This window comes from Triturus cristatus, chromosome 2_1 (assembly GCF_964204655.1).
Source record: "Triturus cristatus chromosome 2_1, aTriCri1.1, whole genome shotgun sequence".
Taxonomy (NCBI): domain Eukaryota; kingdom Metazoa; phylum Chordata; class Amphibia; order Caudata; family Salamandridae; genus Triturus; species Triturus cristatus.
Window position 1 is genome coordinate 124,358,630 of NC_140581.1, and position 18,834 is coordinate 124,377,463.

An 18,834-nucleotide genomic window follows, 5' to 3' on the forward strand; every position below is an offset into this window, starting at 1 on the left:
ACATACACCACCTCCACAGGATGATGATGATGACCTAGTGGGAGGGGGGGATCCGGATGATCTTAATGATCCTAATGATCCTTTCATAAATCCGGATATTGTACCATTGGACGACTGGGCTTACCCTCTGCCTGATGTACCTGATCCTACTACATACCCTTCCAAACCCTCATCTCCAGATGACCACCTGGGGTTTGGACAACTAGTACACAGAGCAGCACTTTACCATGGCGTCACCATGCACTCAGATGCACCCGAGGAAGACTTCCTTTTAGACACTTTTGAGCAGTCTCAAAAATCAGTTCAAATTTTACCTATGATTAAAGGGGTCATAAAACACGCCACAGAAGTTTTTGAGGACCCCGTACGGGCCAGGGTACTTAACTCTCGAATTGAGAAAAAATATAGACCTGCCCCAGAAGATCCTTCTTATATTAAAGGACAGCTCCCTCTGGATTCTTTGGTGGTTTCCAACGCAAGGAAGCGGGCTAACTCCCAAACAGGAGAATACACCGCCCCCAGACAAAGAATCCAAACTATTAGAAGCCTCGGGCAAAAGAGTAGCAGCACAAGCAGCTAACCATTGGCGTATTGCCAACACACAAGCCCTATTGGCACGCTATGATAGGGCTCACTATGATCAGTTAGAAGCTCTCGTACAACACCTACCAGACTAATACAAGACCCAGGCAAATGACCTTATACAAGAGGGAAAGCTCATCTTAAATGCCTCAATTAAATGTACACTTGACGTCGCAGACACTGCCTCTAGAGCAATCAATACAAGCGTACTTCTTAGAGGCCATGCATGGCTACGTATTTCAGGCTTTAAGCCAGAAGTACAAAGTACCATACTTAGCCAACCATTTAACCAAGAGCAACTGTTTGGACCAGCAGTAGATACTGCACTTGAAAAAATGAAGAAAGACACCGAGACTGCTAAGTCCATGGGAGCATTGCAGTCTCCACAGCCACGTGGCTCCTTTAGACGCTCCTTCTATAGAGGAGCATCCAAAAATATTGGAGCAGACACCTCCTCCACGTTCAAAACCTCTACACAAACATCCCCCAATAGAGGATATGTTAGAGGTGGATATAGGGGAAACAACACCAAGGGACGAGGTCGAGGCAATACCAACACTCGCACCTCCCCCGCCACTAAACAGTGACTTTCCTCCACTCCTCCCAGACCATTCCACTCCAGTCGGGGGAAGACTCAAACAGTTCCTACCTGTCTGGAATTCCATTACAACAGACAAGTGGGTAAGAAAAATTATCCAGTATGGTTACTGCCTGGAACTCGCAAATACCCCCCCACATATACCACCCAAACAGCGTCCCATGTCGCCAGACCATCTTACACTCCTCAAGCAAGAGGTTCTCTCCTTGCTTCAAAAACACGCAATAGAGCCAGTTTCCTTCCAACATCAGGGCACAGGGGTATACTCTCTATACTTCCTAATCCCCAAGAAGGACGAGACGTTAAGACCCATACTCTACCTCAGACTCTTAAATTGGTACATGCACTCAGATCATTTTCATATGATCACTCTTCAACAAGTGCTTCCACTACTACAGAAAGGCGATTACCTTGCCACACTAGATCTCAAGGATGCCTATTTTCACATTCCCATGCATCCTGCTCACAGGAAATATCTAAGATTCCTGGTAGACGGGCAACACTATCAGTTTACTGTCCTCCCGTTCGGAGTGACCACTGCGCCCAGAGTATTCACCAAATGCCTAGCAGTAGTAGCAGCGCATCTGAGGAGACAACAAATTCATGTCTTCCCATATCTCGACAGTTGGCTCATAAAAGCCAATTCATTCAACAAATGCATTCTACACACTCACCAAACTATTCAACTTTTACACAACTTGGGATTCACCATCAACTATCCCAAATCTCAACTACAACCCTCCCACATACATCAATATTTGGATGCCACCATAAATGACTCCAAGGCCATAGCTTATCCCAGCCCAGCCAGGATAGCCAATATACAAGCTCTCACCTTAAAATTTCAATCCCAACACTCTCTCCCAGCAAGAGTGTTCATGCAACTCATAGGCATGATGGCGTCATGCATCTTCATTGTGCCTTATGCACGACTTCAAATGCGTCCCTTGCAAGAATGTCTAGCACGTCGGTGGAACCAGGCTCACGGACAACTTGCGGATCTGGTGTTAGTGGACAGTCGCTCATATCGCTCACTAAAATGGTGGAATATAACAAACCTCTCCAAAGGGCGGCCGTTCTTAGAGCCTCTTCCACAGATAGTGCTGACAACAGACGCATCTCTCACAGGGTGGGGAGCCCATCTCCTAGGACACACCACTCAGGGCAAATGGACCACTCAACAAAAAGTGCTCCATATCAACTACCTGGAACTACTGGCAGTGTTCCTAACATTGAAGTCATTCCAATTACATCTAAAGAACAGAACTGTCCTCATCCGGACGGACAACATGACAGCCATGTATTACATACAGAAACAAGGAGGCACACATTCTCTCCAACTGTCCCAGCTCGCACAGAACATTTGGAGATGGACAATTCCCCAGAACATCTACCTGCTAGCAGAACACCTTCCAGGAGTTCACAATCAGATTGCCGATTTGTTGAGTCGACAAACCCAACAAATCCACGAATGGGAATTACACCCACAAGTCCTACTCCAATTCTTCAAAAAATGGGGCCAACCAGACATGGACCTGTTCGCCACACACAAACGCAAAATGCCCAACCTTCGCCGCTAGGTTTCCACACCCACAGTCGAAGGACAATGCGATATGGATGAACTGGTCAGGCAGATTTGCGTACGCTTTTCTGCCTCTCCCACTCATTCCATTTGTGATACGCAAGCTCAGGCAACAGTCTCTCAAGCTCATACTAGTAGCTCCCACATGGGCACGTCAACCCTGGTTCACAACACTACTGGAACTCTCACTAGTTCCACACCAAAGACTGCACCTCTCCCCGTCCTTATTAACCCAGAACCATGGAGAAATCAGACACCCCGATCCACATCAACTGAACCTAGCGATCTGGCTCCTTAAGTCCTAGAGTTCGGTTACCTCAACCTACCACCAGACTGCATGAATATCATAAAGGAGGCCAGACGGCCTACTACTAGAGCCTGCTACACTGCAAAATGGAAAAGATTTGCCATTTACTGCACTAACAATGATATACGCCCACTGGATGCATCCATCCAGAACATCATTTGCTACTTACTACACTTGCAAAGATGTCATTTAGCGTACTCATCCATACGTCTCCACCTAGCAGCATTAGCAGCCTACTTACAAAATCGACAACACTTGTCACTATTTAAAGTGCCTGCGATCATAGCCTTCATGGAAGGTCTTAAAAGGATTATTCCTCCTAGATTACCACCCTCTCCAGTGTGGAATCTAAATATTGTTCTCACTAGGCTCATGGGTCCCCCATTTGAACCGCTGCATAAATGCGAACTACAATTCCTTACATGGAAAGTGGCTTTCCTTATTGCTATCACATCCCTTCGAAGGGTAAGTGAAATCCAGGCTTTAACCATAAAAGAACCATTCCTACAACTACATCATCATAAAGTGGTTCTTAGAACAAATTCAAGATTCCTGCCAAAAGTCATTTCTCCATTCCATCTTAACCAATCAGTCGAGCTACCAGTGTTCTTCCCAAATCCGGACTCGGTAGATGAAAGAGCTCTTCATACCTTAGATGTTAAAAGAGCCCTGTTGTATTACATGGACAGGACCAAATCTTTCCGCAAAACCAAACAATTGTTTGTTGCTTTCTCTCCACCACATAAAGGCAACCCCATTTCCAAATCAGGGCTAGCCAGGTGGATAGTTAAATGTATCCAAATATGTTACCAAAAAGCTAAACGCACTCTAACAGTTCCCCCTAGAGCGCACTCCACACGCAAAATAGGGGCTTCCATGGCATTCTTAGGAAACATTCCCTTAGAAGATATTTGTAAGGCAGCCACATGGTCTACAACACACACCTTCACTAAACATTACTGTGTTGATGTGCAAGCAAAGCAACAAGCTTCTGTGGGTCAGGCTGTCCTTAAAACTTTATTCCAAACTGCTGCAACCGATACAGGTGACCACCGCTAGGGGAGACACTGCTGTATAGTCTATCCTAAGTGTGTGATCTGCAGCTCATATGCCCCGAACGGAATATGCTACTTACCAGTATTCATCTGTTCTTGGCATGTAGAGCTGCAGAGCCACACACGCCCACCCACCTCCCCGGGACCTGTATCTGTTCCAGCATTGTCTTAATTAGACATTACACATGGACATTCTTTCTTATTCTTACACACTCCATCATTTCCCATCATGGCGAAAAACAATCTGAGGATGGAGTGGATGCCTATGCGCACTGTAGTCCAAGGGAGGAGTCACCTATCTCGTGACCAAAAGACTTCTTCCGAAGATAACAACAACCTGCAAGCATCCGAGCCCAACACCAGATGGCGATCTTATCCTAAGTGTGTGGCTCTGCAGCTCTACATGCCAAGAACAGATGCATACTGGTAAGTAGCATATTCCTTATTTTCTACACTTACAGCAGTCAGAATTAGCTTACACATCCATACGCTTACATCTCGCTGCAATAGCTGCATACCTTCAAAATAGACAGCATCTGTACTCGTTATCAATGCTTTTATGGAAGGACTCAAAAGAATTATTCCACCAAGATTTCCACCTGCTCCAGTGTGGAATCTTAACATTGTCCTCACCAGATTAATGGGTCCACCCTTTGAGCCATTGCACAAATGTGAACTGCAATTTCTCACTTGGAAAGTTGCTTTCCTCATTGCTATTACCTCACTGAGGAAAGGGGTGAGCTTCAGGCACTTACCATAGAGGAACCATTTTGTCAAGTCTACCAAAACAAAGTGGTCCTTTGCACAAACCCCAAATTCCTACCGAGGGAGGTATCTGCCTTTCTCATCAATCTGTTGTTACCTGTGTTCTTTCCTCAAACAGATTTAGTGGCAGAAAGAGCTCTACACACATTAGATGGTAAACGAGCATTATTCTATTGCATAGAAAGAACGAAAACATTTAGTAAAACTGAAGAGCTCTTTGTGGTTTTTGCTTCACCACACAAAGGCAATCCTATTTCTAAATCATGTTTTGCTCGATGGATAATTAGATGTATTCAAAAATGCTATGCAAAAGCAAAGAGGACTTTACCAATAACCCTAGAGCGCATTCCACCCGCAAACTATGGGCTACTATTGCTTTCTTAGGAAACATCCCCATAGCTGAGATCTGTGAAGCTGCAACATGGTCTACACCGCACACATTCACCAAGCCCTACTGTGTAGATGTGTTAGCGAGACCTCAAGCTAACATAGGCCAGGCAGTACTTTTAACACTCTTTCAGACAACTGCTACAGGTTATCAACCGCTTTGGAAGAATACTGCTGTATGGTTTACGCAAAGCATGTGATCTACAGCTCACATGCCTCAAATGGATAATGTTACTTACCCAGTAAGCATCTGTTCATGGCATGTAGAGCTGTAGATTCACATGCGCCGACCCGCCTCCCGGGGTTCCTATACCTGTTGCAGTTCTCTTACTAGATCATATATACACACACACACGCACACACCCACACACACGCACATGCACACACACATCGCTATTCTACTCTTACTAACTCCATTCTCACCCTTTGCGGGAAAACAATCTAACAATGGGGTCGATGCCCATGCACACTACCACCGAAAAGGAGTAACCTACCTCGTGACTCGAAAGACTTCTTCTAAGAACAGCAAAGTGCAAACATGGGGACCCACAACTAGATGGTAGGAGTTTGCAAAGCATGTGAATCTACAGCTCTACATGGCAGGAACAGATGCTTACTGGGTAAGTAACATTATCCTTCCAATTCCTCTATCAGGTATGCATTCGATGCCGCAGATACTGCAGCTAGAGGAATCAACACTAGAATTATCTTTAGGTGACAGAATTTCTGGTTTCAAACACCTCTCTCGACCTCAAATGGACCAGTCCCTTGAAAAGATGAAAAAGGATACCGAAGTAGCAAAGTCTATGGGAGCCTTCAGCCTCCTTCTACCAGAGGTTCCTTTCGTTGCTCCTTTTACAGAGGAGGCTCCAAAGCTAACACCCCAGATGCAGCCACACCTTCATATAAGACACAAACACTATCATCCCCCTCTAGAGGATTCAACAAGGATGGATAGAGAGGAAACAATTTTAAAGGGAGAGGTAAAGTTACACCAACATGTACCTCCCAGTCCAGTAACAAGCAGTGACTTGCTAGCACTTCCCCTGATTATTAATCACCTCTCTGGGGAAGATTACAACAGTTTCTTCTCATTTGGCAATCAATAACATCAGACAAATAGGTTTTGGATATTATCCAACATGATTATTGCCTGGTGCGTAATAGCAATCTTCCCAATATGCCACCTTGCATTCACAAACTCTTACAACACCAACAGCTTCTCAAACAAGAAGTACAAGCTCTTCTAACAAATTGAGCTATAGATCATGTTCCATTACAACATCAAGGATCAGGAGTTTACTCACTTTAATTCCTAATCCCCAAGAAGGACGGATCTCTACGATCAATCTCAGATCGTTATCCTATACATACTGTCAGAACACTTCCATATGGTTACCCTTCAACAAGTGCTTCCACTTCTACAACAAGCTGACTTGATGACCGCACAAGAATTATACGACGCACACTTCCATATTCCTGTCCACCCAGCACATTGCAAATATCTCAGATTTATGATAGCAAGACATCACTATCAATTCAAAGTACTCCCATTCAGAGGGACTGCTGCACCCCGAGTATTCACAAAATGCCTAGCAGTATTAGCAGCTCACCTAAGAAGACAACAAATGCATGTGTTCCCATATCTGGACGAATGGCTCATTAAAGCCAGCGCACAAAAAAAGTGTTACAACACGCTCAAGCTGCCATAACTTTCTACGTCAATTAGGATTTACAGTCAATGCACAAAAGTCCCATTTTCAACTCTCATAACTGCAAACCTATCTGGGAGCAACAGCTATAGCCTCTCCCAATTCAGCAAGAATCCCATAAACGTTATTACTACAGTTTCAAAACAACCAATACCTAACAGTGAAAACTTTGATGCAACTGTTCAGGATGATTGCATCATGCATTGCTATAGTGCCTCACGCAAGATTACACAAAAGGGTGGCCCCTCATCGACCCGATTCCACAAGTCTTACTAACAGCAGATGCATCTCTCACAGGTTGGAGTGCCCATCTCCAGCAACTAACAATTCAGGGCTTATGGGAGACCAAACAAAAAAGTCTCCTCATCAGTTACTTGGAGCTTCTAGCTGTTCATCTAGCACGAAAAGCTTTTCAGCCTCACCTCATAGGGATAGTCCTAGTCCAGACGTACAATATGACAGCTATGTACCATGCACAAAAACGGGGGCCTCACACTCTACCGTTGTCTTGCCTCTGACCATTTGTAGTTGGGCAATACATCATAAAATTAATCTTCTGGCAGAACACCTTCCAGGCATGCACAACCAGTTTACCGATGTAGGAAGGTGGATATCTGACTATGGTTACCCCCAACTTTTTGCCTAGTGTCTAGCTGTTTTTTCGACTTAGTTGGCCTGAGATCCTGCCATTCAGGGTCTCAGGCTGTCTGCTCTCTCTTTAAAATGGACTCCATGTACCCTAGGTACATTCCCAATTGGTAAGGATCACCTTATTGGACCCTGCACAGTGTACCCTAGGTACCCAGGGCATAGGTGTACCCTAGGCCTCCCAGGGGCTGCAGCATGTATTATGCCACCCCTGGTCTGGCCTTCCAATCAGACACAACTGGCTGATCACTCAGCTGGGGCAAGGTCGTGTAATCACCCCTTGCTTAGATATAGTATGCCTATATCTACCCTTATATATAGACACATGTGTACCTATCAGTCACTCCTATGGCAGGCCTTAACAATCCTGGAGGCAGAGTGCTTGGTAACATGTGAGATGGTGCTCTATCATGAGCTGAGCCTGTCTGCAGCTTTCGGAACCATGTCCTTATAGCTGTTCTATGATATAGCCTACCATATACTCTTAAAGTGCCTTATAATCTTAAACGGTTATGGTAACTATGGTTTGGCTTTATCAAAACATGTCGTGGAAGGTGTCTAACACTTTGGAATAATACCCCCTTACCATTTCTGGTGATGAGGATATTATCCCTCCCTTCTAGAGGGAGAAGACATGTTGTAACCTACTTACCCGGTTAAAGTTAACCAGAGCCCCAGCATCACAAAATGGATGCTGCTGCCACAGACACGAGTCTGACCTCCTGCTGCTGGGAGTGATCCCGGCAAGGGGGCTTGGACAATAGGTTTCCTGCCTTGGGAGGTGCGAGCACCACCCCAGACAGGCCTTAGTGTATTGGGGCAGGGAGGGCTGAAAGGAATGAGACATGCCTGGGGCACACAAGGTGTCCCGTGCATAGTCCAGTTCAAACCGGTGCTGGGGCACTCAAGCCCCAGTCCTGGCGCGAAACTGGACAAAGGGAAGGGGGTGTAACCACCCCCCTCCCAGGTCCCACCCATAAGGCGTGACCTAGCAGACAACCCAGCCCCCCAGGTTAGTATAAGAGTGGTAGCTGGGCCCCAGGAGATTAGATTATCCTGAACCTGCAACTTGAACAGAAACTCTGGACCTTCGACGAAAGAATAAGACTGAAGAATCTCCCTTGTGGCCAAGGAGTGGCTACCCTGTGCAAACAGGCACCATCAAGAGACTACCCTTTGCTTTGCTAAATTTCTACGAGGAACCGACTGCAGAGCCCGACCAGAGCCTTGACTTCCAGACTTCTCCGACCCTGATCCACATCCACAGCCGAGCTGAGATCCGTGGAGGCGACGAGAGACGTGGGACCGGCTACCTGGGAAAAGTGGCTAGTATCTTCCAGCGCAGCTTCTGAGGCACCCTCGAAGTTGTGCACCGGGGATTGAGAAGCCCCAACCCCAAGCACCATCTGCACCGAAGATCAGCCCCCCACACTCCACGAGTCCTGCGTGGGGCCCTTCTGCATTTTCCTGCTTGTCGCGCCTGTCTGGTTGCTTGCCCGTTGGCTAGTGGCCTCTGTGACGACACATCCCGAAATCTTCACCGCTGGTTTGGCTCCTCCAGACTGGCTCCCGCTTCCCTGCAAAGGAGAAGCACCCCAGACCTTCCTGGTCTGCACCAGAAGCAAGTCCACCGTTCTTCGTGGGTTCCGCTTGCCAAGGCTTGGTGAGTCCTAGTTCAACTTTGACACCGCCGACAGCAAGAGCCTTCGTGGGACAGCTCGCCTCCTGGTCCTGGTCGTCCTCAACGTCTCCTGGTCCCCGTGGCTGCAGCGACAAGCTTCACCTTCACCTGCAATCTTCACGACATCGCCTGGTTCCTTCCTGGTTCCACGTGGTCACTGGCTCGTGACCTTGACTCTGTCCCTTCTGCTTGCAGGTCTCCTCTCTTCTTGATCCCAGCCTTGGGATCCACCGGACACTCTTCACTGACTGCCTGTCAGCAACTTTCCTTCAGGCATCCATAGAAGTCCACGACGAAACCCGACGCAAGTTCACACCTATGCACCCGCAGCCCGTGGGCTAGGTAACTTGGGTACTTCGGTGCTCACAAGGGAAGTGACTATCCTAGGGTCTAGTTTCCGAGTCTCGACTCTCTAGCTGCTTCAGAAGTGTCCTTAAACTGTTAATTTCTAACTGCTAGTAATTCTATTGACTTTTACGCATTACGCGTGAGTGTTTCCACTCTGCACCTGAATCCCGTGGGCCTCCCACTTCCTAACTGTTGCTAGTGTAGTGTAGCCCCAGCGATTCCCTAGGCCTATGCCTATCCTATTTCTGTGACAGTGGTCCTTATACCACTTCTTTAGTAAATGGTTTGCGTGGCCCCTAGGGCCTAACTGTATTACTTACCTGTGTGACTTAATTTATGCTTAAATAAGACTGTGTTGTACTTACCTCTAATCTCATAAAGAGTGCTGAGGGTTTGACTAGAATAAATACACTTTATTTTATATATATCTGTTGTGGTGTCCTTTCATTTGGTATTCAAGGGATTATATATGGTATCACAGCTGGCTTCACATGCCATTCAGAGTTTAGCCTAAGACTGCTCTTGTCCATGCTACCACTAGGATAGCTGGTCTATAAGGTTGACTTTACAACCAATCACCATAAGGGTTGTTTGGACTGATATAAGGTGTATACTAGAACTAGTGACATCATACATCAGGCCAACTTCTCACAACCGACCTCCTCAGGAGGATGCGGCAACCAGCACACGAATAGGGAACTTAATCCCCAAGTTCTCCTTCCATACTTCCAAAAATGGGGATTCCCACAGAGAGACCTCTTTGCTACAGCAGAGAACTCAAAATGCCCAAACTTTGCCTCCAGATTCCCACACCATCTATCCAAAGGCAATATCCTATGGATGAAGTGGTTAAGGATATTTGCTTACGCTTTTCCGCCTCTCGCTATCCTTCCATTTCTGGTTAGGAAACTCAGGCAGACATCACTGATTTTAGTGGCACCCACATGTGTTCGTCAACCATGGTTCACCCCACTACTAGAACTGTCAGTTGTTCCACACCTTAAAACTGCACCTCACTTCCAACCTTCTCACACAGAACCGTGGAGAAACCAGACATCCAAACCCCAAGGAGCTCAACCTAGCGATCTGGCTCCTGAAGTCCGAGTTCGTATACCTAAATCCACCAACAGATAGTATAACAATTCTTAAAGAAGCAAGAAAACCTACCACTAGAGCATGTTATGCCGCAACGAGAAAGAGGTTTGTTATATATTGTAATAATAATACAATTGATCCGCTAGATGCATCTGTACAAAATAGTTATCTTTTGCATCTACAGCGAGTTGGCTTATCCTACACATATATTCGACTGCACCTTGCAGCAGTAGCTGCATATCTGCAAAACAGACATTTACCCTTATTCTAAGTTCCCGTAATTAAAGCTTTATTGGGAGGCCTTCAAATAATACCACCCAGGGTACCACCTGCACCTGTCTGGAACCTTAATATTGTTCTCACAAGCTTTACAGATCCACCTCTTGAGCCATTACATAATTTTGTAACACAATTTTTCATGGAAGGTTGCCTTTCTATTTGCTATTACTTCATTGATACGTGTTATTGAGCTACAGGCATTAACTTTAGAAGAACATTTCTTTCAACTTCATAAAGATTGAGTAGTTCTTCGTTCAAACCCAAAATTCTTTCCATTAGTAGCTTCTGCTTTTCATATTAACCAATCAGAGCACTATTATACTACATTGATAGAACAATAGATTTTCAGAAAACAAAACAATTTTTGGTTGCATTTGCTCCACCTCGTAAAGGAAATCTTCTCTAAATATGGTATTTCTAGATGGATTGTTAAATGTATTCAAACTTGCTACATTAAAGCTAAAAGAACGGTGGGCATGGCCAAGCCGTCAAACATGGTGGACATGCTTTAGACGGGCTCCTGCTAGCCCTCATTCATCAGACGATTATCCTACCATCTTGTCCGCGTTCATGTGCCAAATTTCTTGTGTAACAATCTGCTGGCCGGGCAGCACCCAGCGAGCTGATTCTGACCCGTCTTACTGGTTTGGCGGCTCCCAGATCTCGACGGAGGTCTGTGGCCTGACAGTTCTCACCCTGGCATAGTGGGTGTCGCCGGAGGGAACCTACACGGGTCGCTGTGGGAGCTGCTCCTCGTGCTGCGCTCTGGAGGCGGAGGGTTGGCTCCTCCCTGAGTGCCCTACGTAGACTCTGTTGCACTATCAATCCGCGGCAGACGCCCTCTTTGTCTTCCTCACTGGGGGCACATTGGTGAGACACAGCGGTTGCGTAGGACTGCGCAGTGCCTCCTCCCTCCCTGTGGGGCCGTGCTGCCTGCTGGACTCTGCCACTATATCGGGCCACGGCGCTGCCTGGACCCGCCTTGGCGCACTACCTACCTCGCTGTGGTGGGTGCTTCCCATTGCAGGGTGAGTGTGCGGCACCAGAGATCCGCTGGCTGGCGGTGCCTGCTTTTCTGCGAGTGGTGTGGCCAGGTGCTCCCTTGGGCTTGCTTGGGCGACCCCAGTGAGGTTGGGTCCATCATGCTGCAGTGCTGCCGCCATCAGGGTATCGCGGAGGATCGGCGAGGGTGACCAGATCTGGCTCTCCAGGCCGTAGCACGTTGCCTTCCGTCTTGGGAGGTCTGGCCGACACGTCAACAAATGCATTACTGCTTTGAAGTCAGCGGATGCGGTGGACCGGGGATCGGTCCTGACCATACTTGCCTCACCTTGGTTGTTGTGCCCTAGCCCTGAGTCCACCACTACTGTTCTCTTTTAGGGCCGGCCCTGGGGAGGTCCGAAGTGACTGCTGCGTGTTGTGGTGCCCGCAGGGTGGGGCCTTGATCCTAGTCTTTAGCCTGAATTTTCTGGGGTTCCACACTGGATTCGGACCTGCAGTGTGTAGATTTGCATGGTTGGTCCTCCTTGTCCTTGCCATGGACACACGCGGACGGTGCCCTGACCCTCCATTGAACCGGGATTTCTTTGAGGGCACACTGCCTGGTTGCAGCCCTAGCATTGGTGGCTTTCCCTTTTTGTGTTGCGGATGGACCCATTCCCTCTGATCCTGCCATCGTGCTGCCCTCGGACCTACTCTTCCAGTTGCTGTCGGACTGGGGCTGCCAGCCATATAGGGCGTCTTCTCATCATGTCTGAAGATAAAAGCTCTGTATCGTCGGCCCGACGGAGTACCTTGGACATGTTTATGGGCATGCCTGCCCAGCCCCCTGTGCCAGGCGACCCACAGACACTTAAGCCGGATAACGCCTCTATATTGGCCGCTATCACGCACTCCTGTGACATGCTGGAGGCCAAGATTGGAGCAGTCGGTTCCGATGTAATGCTCCTCAGGCAAGACCTCCGCAACGCAGTACAGCGCATCACTGAGACTGAATCCCGGATATTCACGGCGGAAGACTTGATCACATCACTCCATAGAGGTTCTCAGCTTTGGAATCCATCGCCAAGGGGCTAGCGACTTGGGTGGAGGATGTGGAGGCGCCCGCCTGCCGCAGTAATCTTCGCTTTGTGTGTTTTTCTGAGGGATGCAAGGGTGGAGACGTGGCTGACTTTCTGGCCAAATGGCTGGCGGACTGGCTTCCTCCGGGTCTTCTGTCCTCCTGTTTTGTCATTGAATGCGTGCATCGAGTCCTTCTACAGAAACGGCCACCTGGCGCAAGTCCTAGACCTGTGATCACGCGATTCCTAAACTTTAAGGACAGAGACATAATCTTGCAACAGGTTAGACTCAGAGAGCTCTTGCTGTCTTCTTCGCAAAAGATTGATATTCCCGGATTACACCAGACTGGTGCAGCAGCGCCGGCAGTCTTTCACCGAGGCGAAGGCCAGACTGAGGCTTCTCAAGGTCCAATACTCCTTGTTGTTTCCGGCTAGGCTGCGAATATCGTATAAAGATCGTACATTCATCTTTGATTCCCCTGAAGAGGTCTTCACGTGGACAGATGAACATGTTAAACGTCAACCGCACACTCTACCCACACTAGATTCTGACTCCTCTTCTGCAGGGCCGAGCCAGGGGCTGTCTTGGACCCCTGACTAACAGCACCAGCGATCTCTAACAAAGAAACGCTCCAAATCTCGCAATAAATCGCATATATGATCCTCATGGTCTGGCACAGGAAAGCTTCTACACATCCGCTTAACATATGAGTGAACTTAATTGAACGATCGATGGCATATACCCATGGGCTACACCTACTGATCCTCTCCCTGGACAATGAAACATCGCTGTGTCTAGGGGTTGCAATTTAGGGATCCATTGGCTGGGAGCAATACCGGACCCCCATTTGGGCCTGGGGACCTCTCATGCCACGACAGACGCTTCTACTGTTTTGAGGTATTGGGTTGGGGGGGAGGGGGGAGTTGGGGTTCGTTCCTGTTTTTTGTTTCTCAGTGTCATACATATGTCCACTCTGTAGCTGTAGATGAATCTATGATACTCACATTTGGTCCCCCGCATTTATCCAGTGATGCTCGCCCTGATTTCCAACATGTCTGGGTTGGTTGAGAGACGGCTCCGGGTTGTCAGCGGGAATGTTCGGGGCTTATTGGATAAAGTCAAGAGAGGGGCTGTCTTGCGCCAAGCTAAACGATATGGCACAGATGTTATTCCTGCAACTGACTCACCTGCTTGGCTATAGGCTTCTCCGCTTAGCATGCTTTGGCTTTGTACTGATCTTCCACTCCGGCTTCACCAGGGGTTCGCGTGGCATAGCAATACTTATTCACCGTAGAGTACCCTTTGTGCATGAGAAAACGTGGACCGACCCGCAGGGTCGATATGTGGTCGCTACAAGCTCAATACATGGCAGGTTATTTGTCTTGGGAAGTGTCTACGCCCCTCTGCCCCTTACATGGAACCTGACTGAACGCTTGATGTGGCTGTGGGTGGAGATTCCTCCCGGACTGACCTTGGTTGGGGGCTACTGGAATGACACAATATGCTCTTCTATACATTGGTGGCGTGGCGCTGGGAACCCGGATGAGGCCTGTGAATCTAAACTTGGGGCCGTGCTGCTCGGGTTGGATTGGTTAGACTCTTGGCGACTGCTTCACCCTACTGAACAGGGCTACGCTTATTTTTCCAGCGTCCATGGTTCCTTCTCCCGCATAGATGACGTTTTCATATCGGCTGCACATACACATAGCTTAGTGGCGGCCAAAATCCTGCCTCGGGGCCTTTCCGATCACTCTCCATTATAGTTGATTTGAGACTTGATACTGTTCCGTTGGCGCCTCTCACTGTGATTCCTGCTTGTTGAAAAGTATAGGACAAATATACACACCTCCCTTACAGAATATTTCCTACACAATGTTGGTTTAGTTGACTCACCTGTGATTGTGTGGGAGGCGATGAAGCCTAAACTACGAGGGGTAGACGTTGCCTACTGCATGGCGCAGCGTAAAGTGCGTCGGGAGCGATTGACACTATTGGGGGCCTAGCTGGTGGACGCGGAGCGCGCATGCTGTGAGGTGAATCGTCACGATTCACGCAGACAACTACTTTATACCCAACAGGTCTATTCTGGGGAATTGATGGATGAGGCTCGGGCTGCCTGTTTGGCTACCCGGAGTAGAATATATCAATGGGGTGACAAATCGAGCGTCTTGCTCCACCATCTGTGTCAGTTCGAGCTTCGCCCTATCTCCATTCCATGTTGGCACGATCCCCACAGAAAAATTGTCACTGACCCTTCCCGGGTGGCTGCCAGTTTCGCTACTTACTATGCAGAGTTGTATGTCCCTCGTGAGACTATATTGCCACAGTTGGTCCGGCAGGTCATTAGAGGCTTGCCCCCGCGTGCCCTCACGAATCAGACAAGAGACACATTGGATGTCTCGATCATGACTGTTGGGGTCCAAGAGTCGCTATCTGAGATGTGCTCGGGAAAGGCTCATGGCCCAAATGGCTTCCCATACGAATTTATGAAAGAAATATCAGTCCCTTCTCATTGCTCCTTATCTCACTACACTTCAGACTGCTTTTGGTGATCGGTATCTTCCATCGGACTGGCGACATGCAGAGATAGTGATTTTTCAGAAGCCGGGCAGACCCCCGGAACTCCTCTTCCTAACGTCCGATATCTCTCCTCAATGTTGAGGCAAAACTACTAGCCAAAATTATAGCCAACCGTATAGTTCCACTTGCATAGAGTGGAGTAGTGATGTAGAGCAGAGTGGTGTACAGCAGAGTAGATTGTTGGAGTGAAGTAGTGTCATAGAATAGAGTATAGTTGTGTAGAGTGGAGTAGTGTTGTAGAATTGCATAGTGTGGAGTAGAGCGCTGTGGAGTAGTGTCAATAGAGCAGAGTTTAATGGAGAAGATCATCATAGTGGAATTTAGGGGAGTGGAGTAGAATGGCCTACAGCAAAGTTTAGTGGTGCAGAGTAGATTAGTGTAGAGTGCAGTGGCATGGAGTGCATTGGTTTTGAGTAAAGTGGTGTAGAGTGCATTGGCATAGAGTGCAGTGGCATAGAGTGCAGTGGCGTAGAGTAGAGCGGTGCAGAGTAGATTGCAGTGGTGCAAAGTAGTTGGCATAGGTACAGTGGCGTAGGGTGAATTGGGATTGAGTGCAGTAGTTCTGGGTGGAGGCATAGAGTGCAGTGGCGTAGATTGGCGCAGAGTGAAGTGGTTAGATTGGCATAGTGTAGAGTGGCGCAGAGTGCAGTGGTTTAGAGCTGCGCAGAGTGGCATAGAATGCAGTGGCGTAGAGTAGATTTTCAGAGTAGAGTGAAGTGGAATGGTGCAAGGTAGAGTGCAGTGGCATAGTGTAGCGGCGTAAAGTGGTATCTAGTATAGTGGGGCAGCGTTGACTGCAGTGGCTCATAGCAGAATATCGTAAGGTGCAGTGTCAGAGTACAGTGGCGAGAAGTAGATTGTTTCAGAGTGGGGTGAAGTGGCCTGGGGTGAAGTGGCCTGGGGTGAAGTGGCCTGGGGTGAAGTGGCCTGGGGTGAAGTGGCCTGGGGTGAAGTGGCCTTTGACGTAGAGGGGATTGACGTAATGTAGAGTGCAGTAGCGAAGAGTGCACCAGTGCATGGTAGAGTGCACTGGCCTAGATTAGAGAGGCGTAGGGTGAAGTGGCATATTGTGCAATGTTAGTATAGTGGTGCACAGTAAACTAGGGTGGCTTTGTGTGGATTGGTGTAGAGAAGAGTGCAGTGGGGTACCGTGGAGTAGGCATTTTATGGTTGCATACTGCCATTACAGACAACACATCTTCAATTGAAATGACCATTACATTTGCACTTGCATACAGTTGTACTGCTAAAAGTATACAGCCCACAAGCTATTATTATGCGGAAATGCCATCACCCAATGTATTGATTTGATAGTCAGCTCAGTTCATTTACAGACATTTAAATTTTGTTGTGGAAGAAATCTGTACAGCCCTCATCAAGCAGACCCTCACTTAACAGCATGATTGTCACATAAATCTTCCCACTTTGAAGTTGGAGAAAGAAAAACAAACAACCTCCCTGGAAGATACAGCCTTACATTTGACCTCTATCTTTGAATGCACAGCAAATGTGACAAGATAAGAACAAGATTTAAAGGCCTGTTTACTGAAAGCCAGTTTGGAAGAATACGAGTGAACAAGGTTTGGGCAATGGGAGGGCCGAACTAGAGCTAGATTGTCTAAATCAAATAAAGCCAGCAAATGTTAGTTACATACCACAAAGCCAATGGTAAGCAACGGGTGGAATGTATTCCTCAGTCAACTTTCTGAATGACCATAAGATGGTTCTAACAAACAAGATAGCAGCGGTGTCTGGTAGGCTGCGAAACTAAAAACTGGTTCAGGGAGGCAAACTGCCAGTAGAAGGCATTGTGTGCAGGGGTGCCTTCTAAGTTCCTAAAGACAGTCTCCTTTTTCCTTTGTTTGTAATGTAGGCCTATATATAGCTACTTTTTTTTCTTTCAAGTACATTTTGTCAGTAAATGGGCGTGCATTTTAGATGGTACAATGCAGTCCTTTTCTAATATTCTATATCTGTATAAGCATATCCAGGAAATAAATTAGGCCTCTGATAGGCTTCTATTGCATGTTCCTATTAGTACATTCATGGACCGAGACTCTGATTCTTTTGCTTTCCATTGGAAAAAAGTATGTAAAAAGGTGTTCTGCTAAACGGTGCGGAGATTACTCGAGCAGTTATGATTTTAGTGAAAAGTCCAAGGTACATCCATATCAGAAATAGGGCAACAAAGGGATATCAATACGAACTGCTGTCACTTTGAATGTATATATGTATTGTATGCATGCTAGCATGGACTAAAAGTAGATAGTCTCAACAAAACCTCCTACACATTGATGCAGTTGTGACTGTTGTCAGGATAGTTGTGAATTTGGGACCAGTTTCCACCTGAAATTAGTTGAGAAATGTAATTTATTGCTCCCCTAATTAAATCAATTTCCCCATTCTGCAACAGTTGTACAATAATACTTTGTTTTCATTTTCAGCGATTCGCTAAATAACTCTCTACCAGTATCCATCACAGCTCAGGAGTCTTCCTTCACCGCATCAGTTATTACATCCCCCAGCCTAACCAGCTCATCCCAGAGTACCAGTCCAGTAACAACATCTTCCTCCTCCAATTATGAACAGACACCTGTACACAACAGGATAGCATACCAAAGCCCTATGCCTCCACCTGAAGCTTCACCTGTCACTGTAAGTAGACCGTACTTTGATGATGTTGATATCCAGATCAGCAGCTACTGGGTCTGTTCTCATGGCTACAAACTACAGATTTAACATAATTTTCTCATTTTTTCATTGATCATCTGAGACAAAAATGTTTTGGGTCTATGGAATAAATGCTTATAAAACAAATTATTCCCCATGCCGATCATCACATGAATGGAACATGATATTACACAGCAAAAAAGCACTGAACTGTGCATACTTTACAAATATTGACACTAAATTTAAAAAGCTTCAACATCGTATGGAAAAGCATTGTGCTCAAAATGTCATGATGGCATTATGATCTTCTGTCACCTCAATAGATGTAGATCCAGAAGAGAGGCAGGATGGGGGGATTTTTACTAGGAGAAAAAAATAATACTCGGACCTTCATAATAGGATCTTAACTGATATTCAGACATACTGATTCGCTTTGTCTATATTCATTGACCTCGTAACACTATATGTGAAATGTAATGCCTTA

The 18,834-nt window shown here is 47.0% G+C and overlaps 1 protein-coding gene across 6 annotated transcripts in view; it reads left to right on the plus strand.

Annotated features, from left to right (window-relative positions):
- UBAP2 (ubiquitin associated protein 2) overlaps positions 1-18,834 on the plus strand; it is a 1,669,217-nt gene that overhangs the window by 896,471 nt on the left and 753,912 nt on the right. For all 6 annotated transcript variants that reach the window (XM_085628825.1, XM_085628795.1, XM_085628777.1 and 3 more), the window contains exon 15: positions 18,125-18,335. In XM_085628825.1, the coding sequence (XP_085484951.1) occupies positions 18,125-18,335 (211 nt within the window). The remainder of the gene's footprint in view (positions 1-18,124; positions 18,336-18,834) is intronic.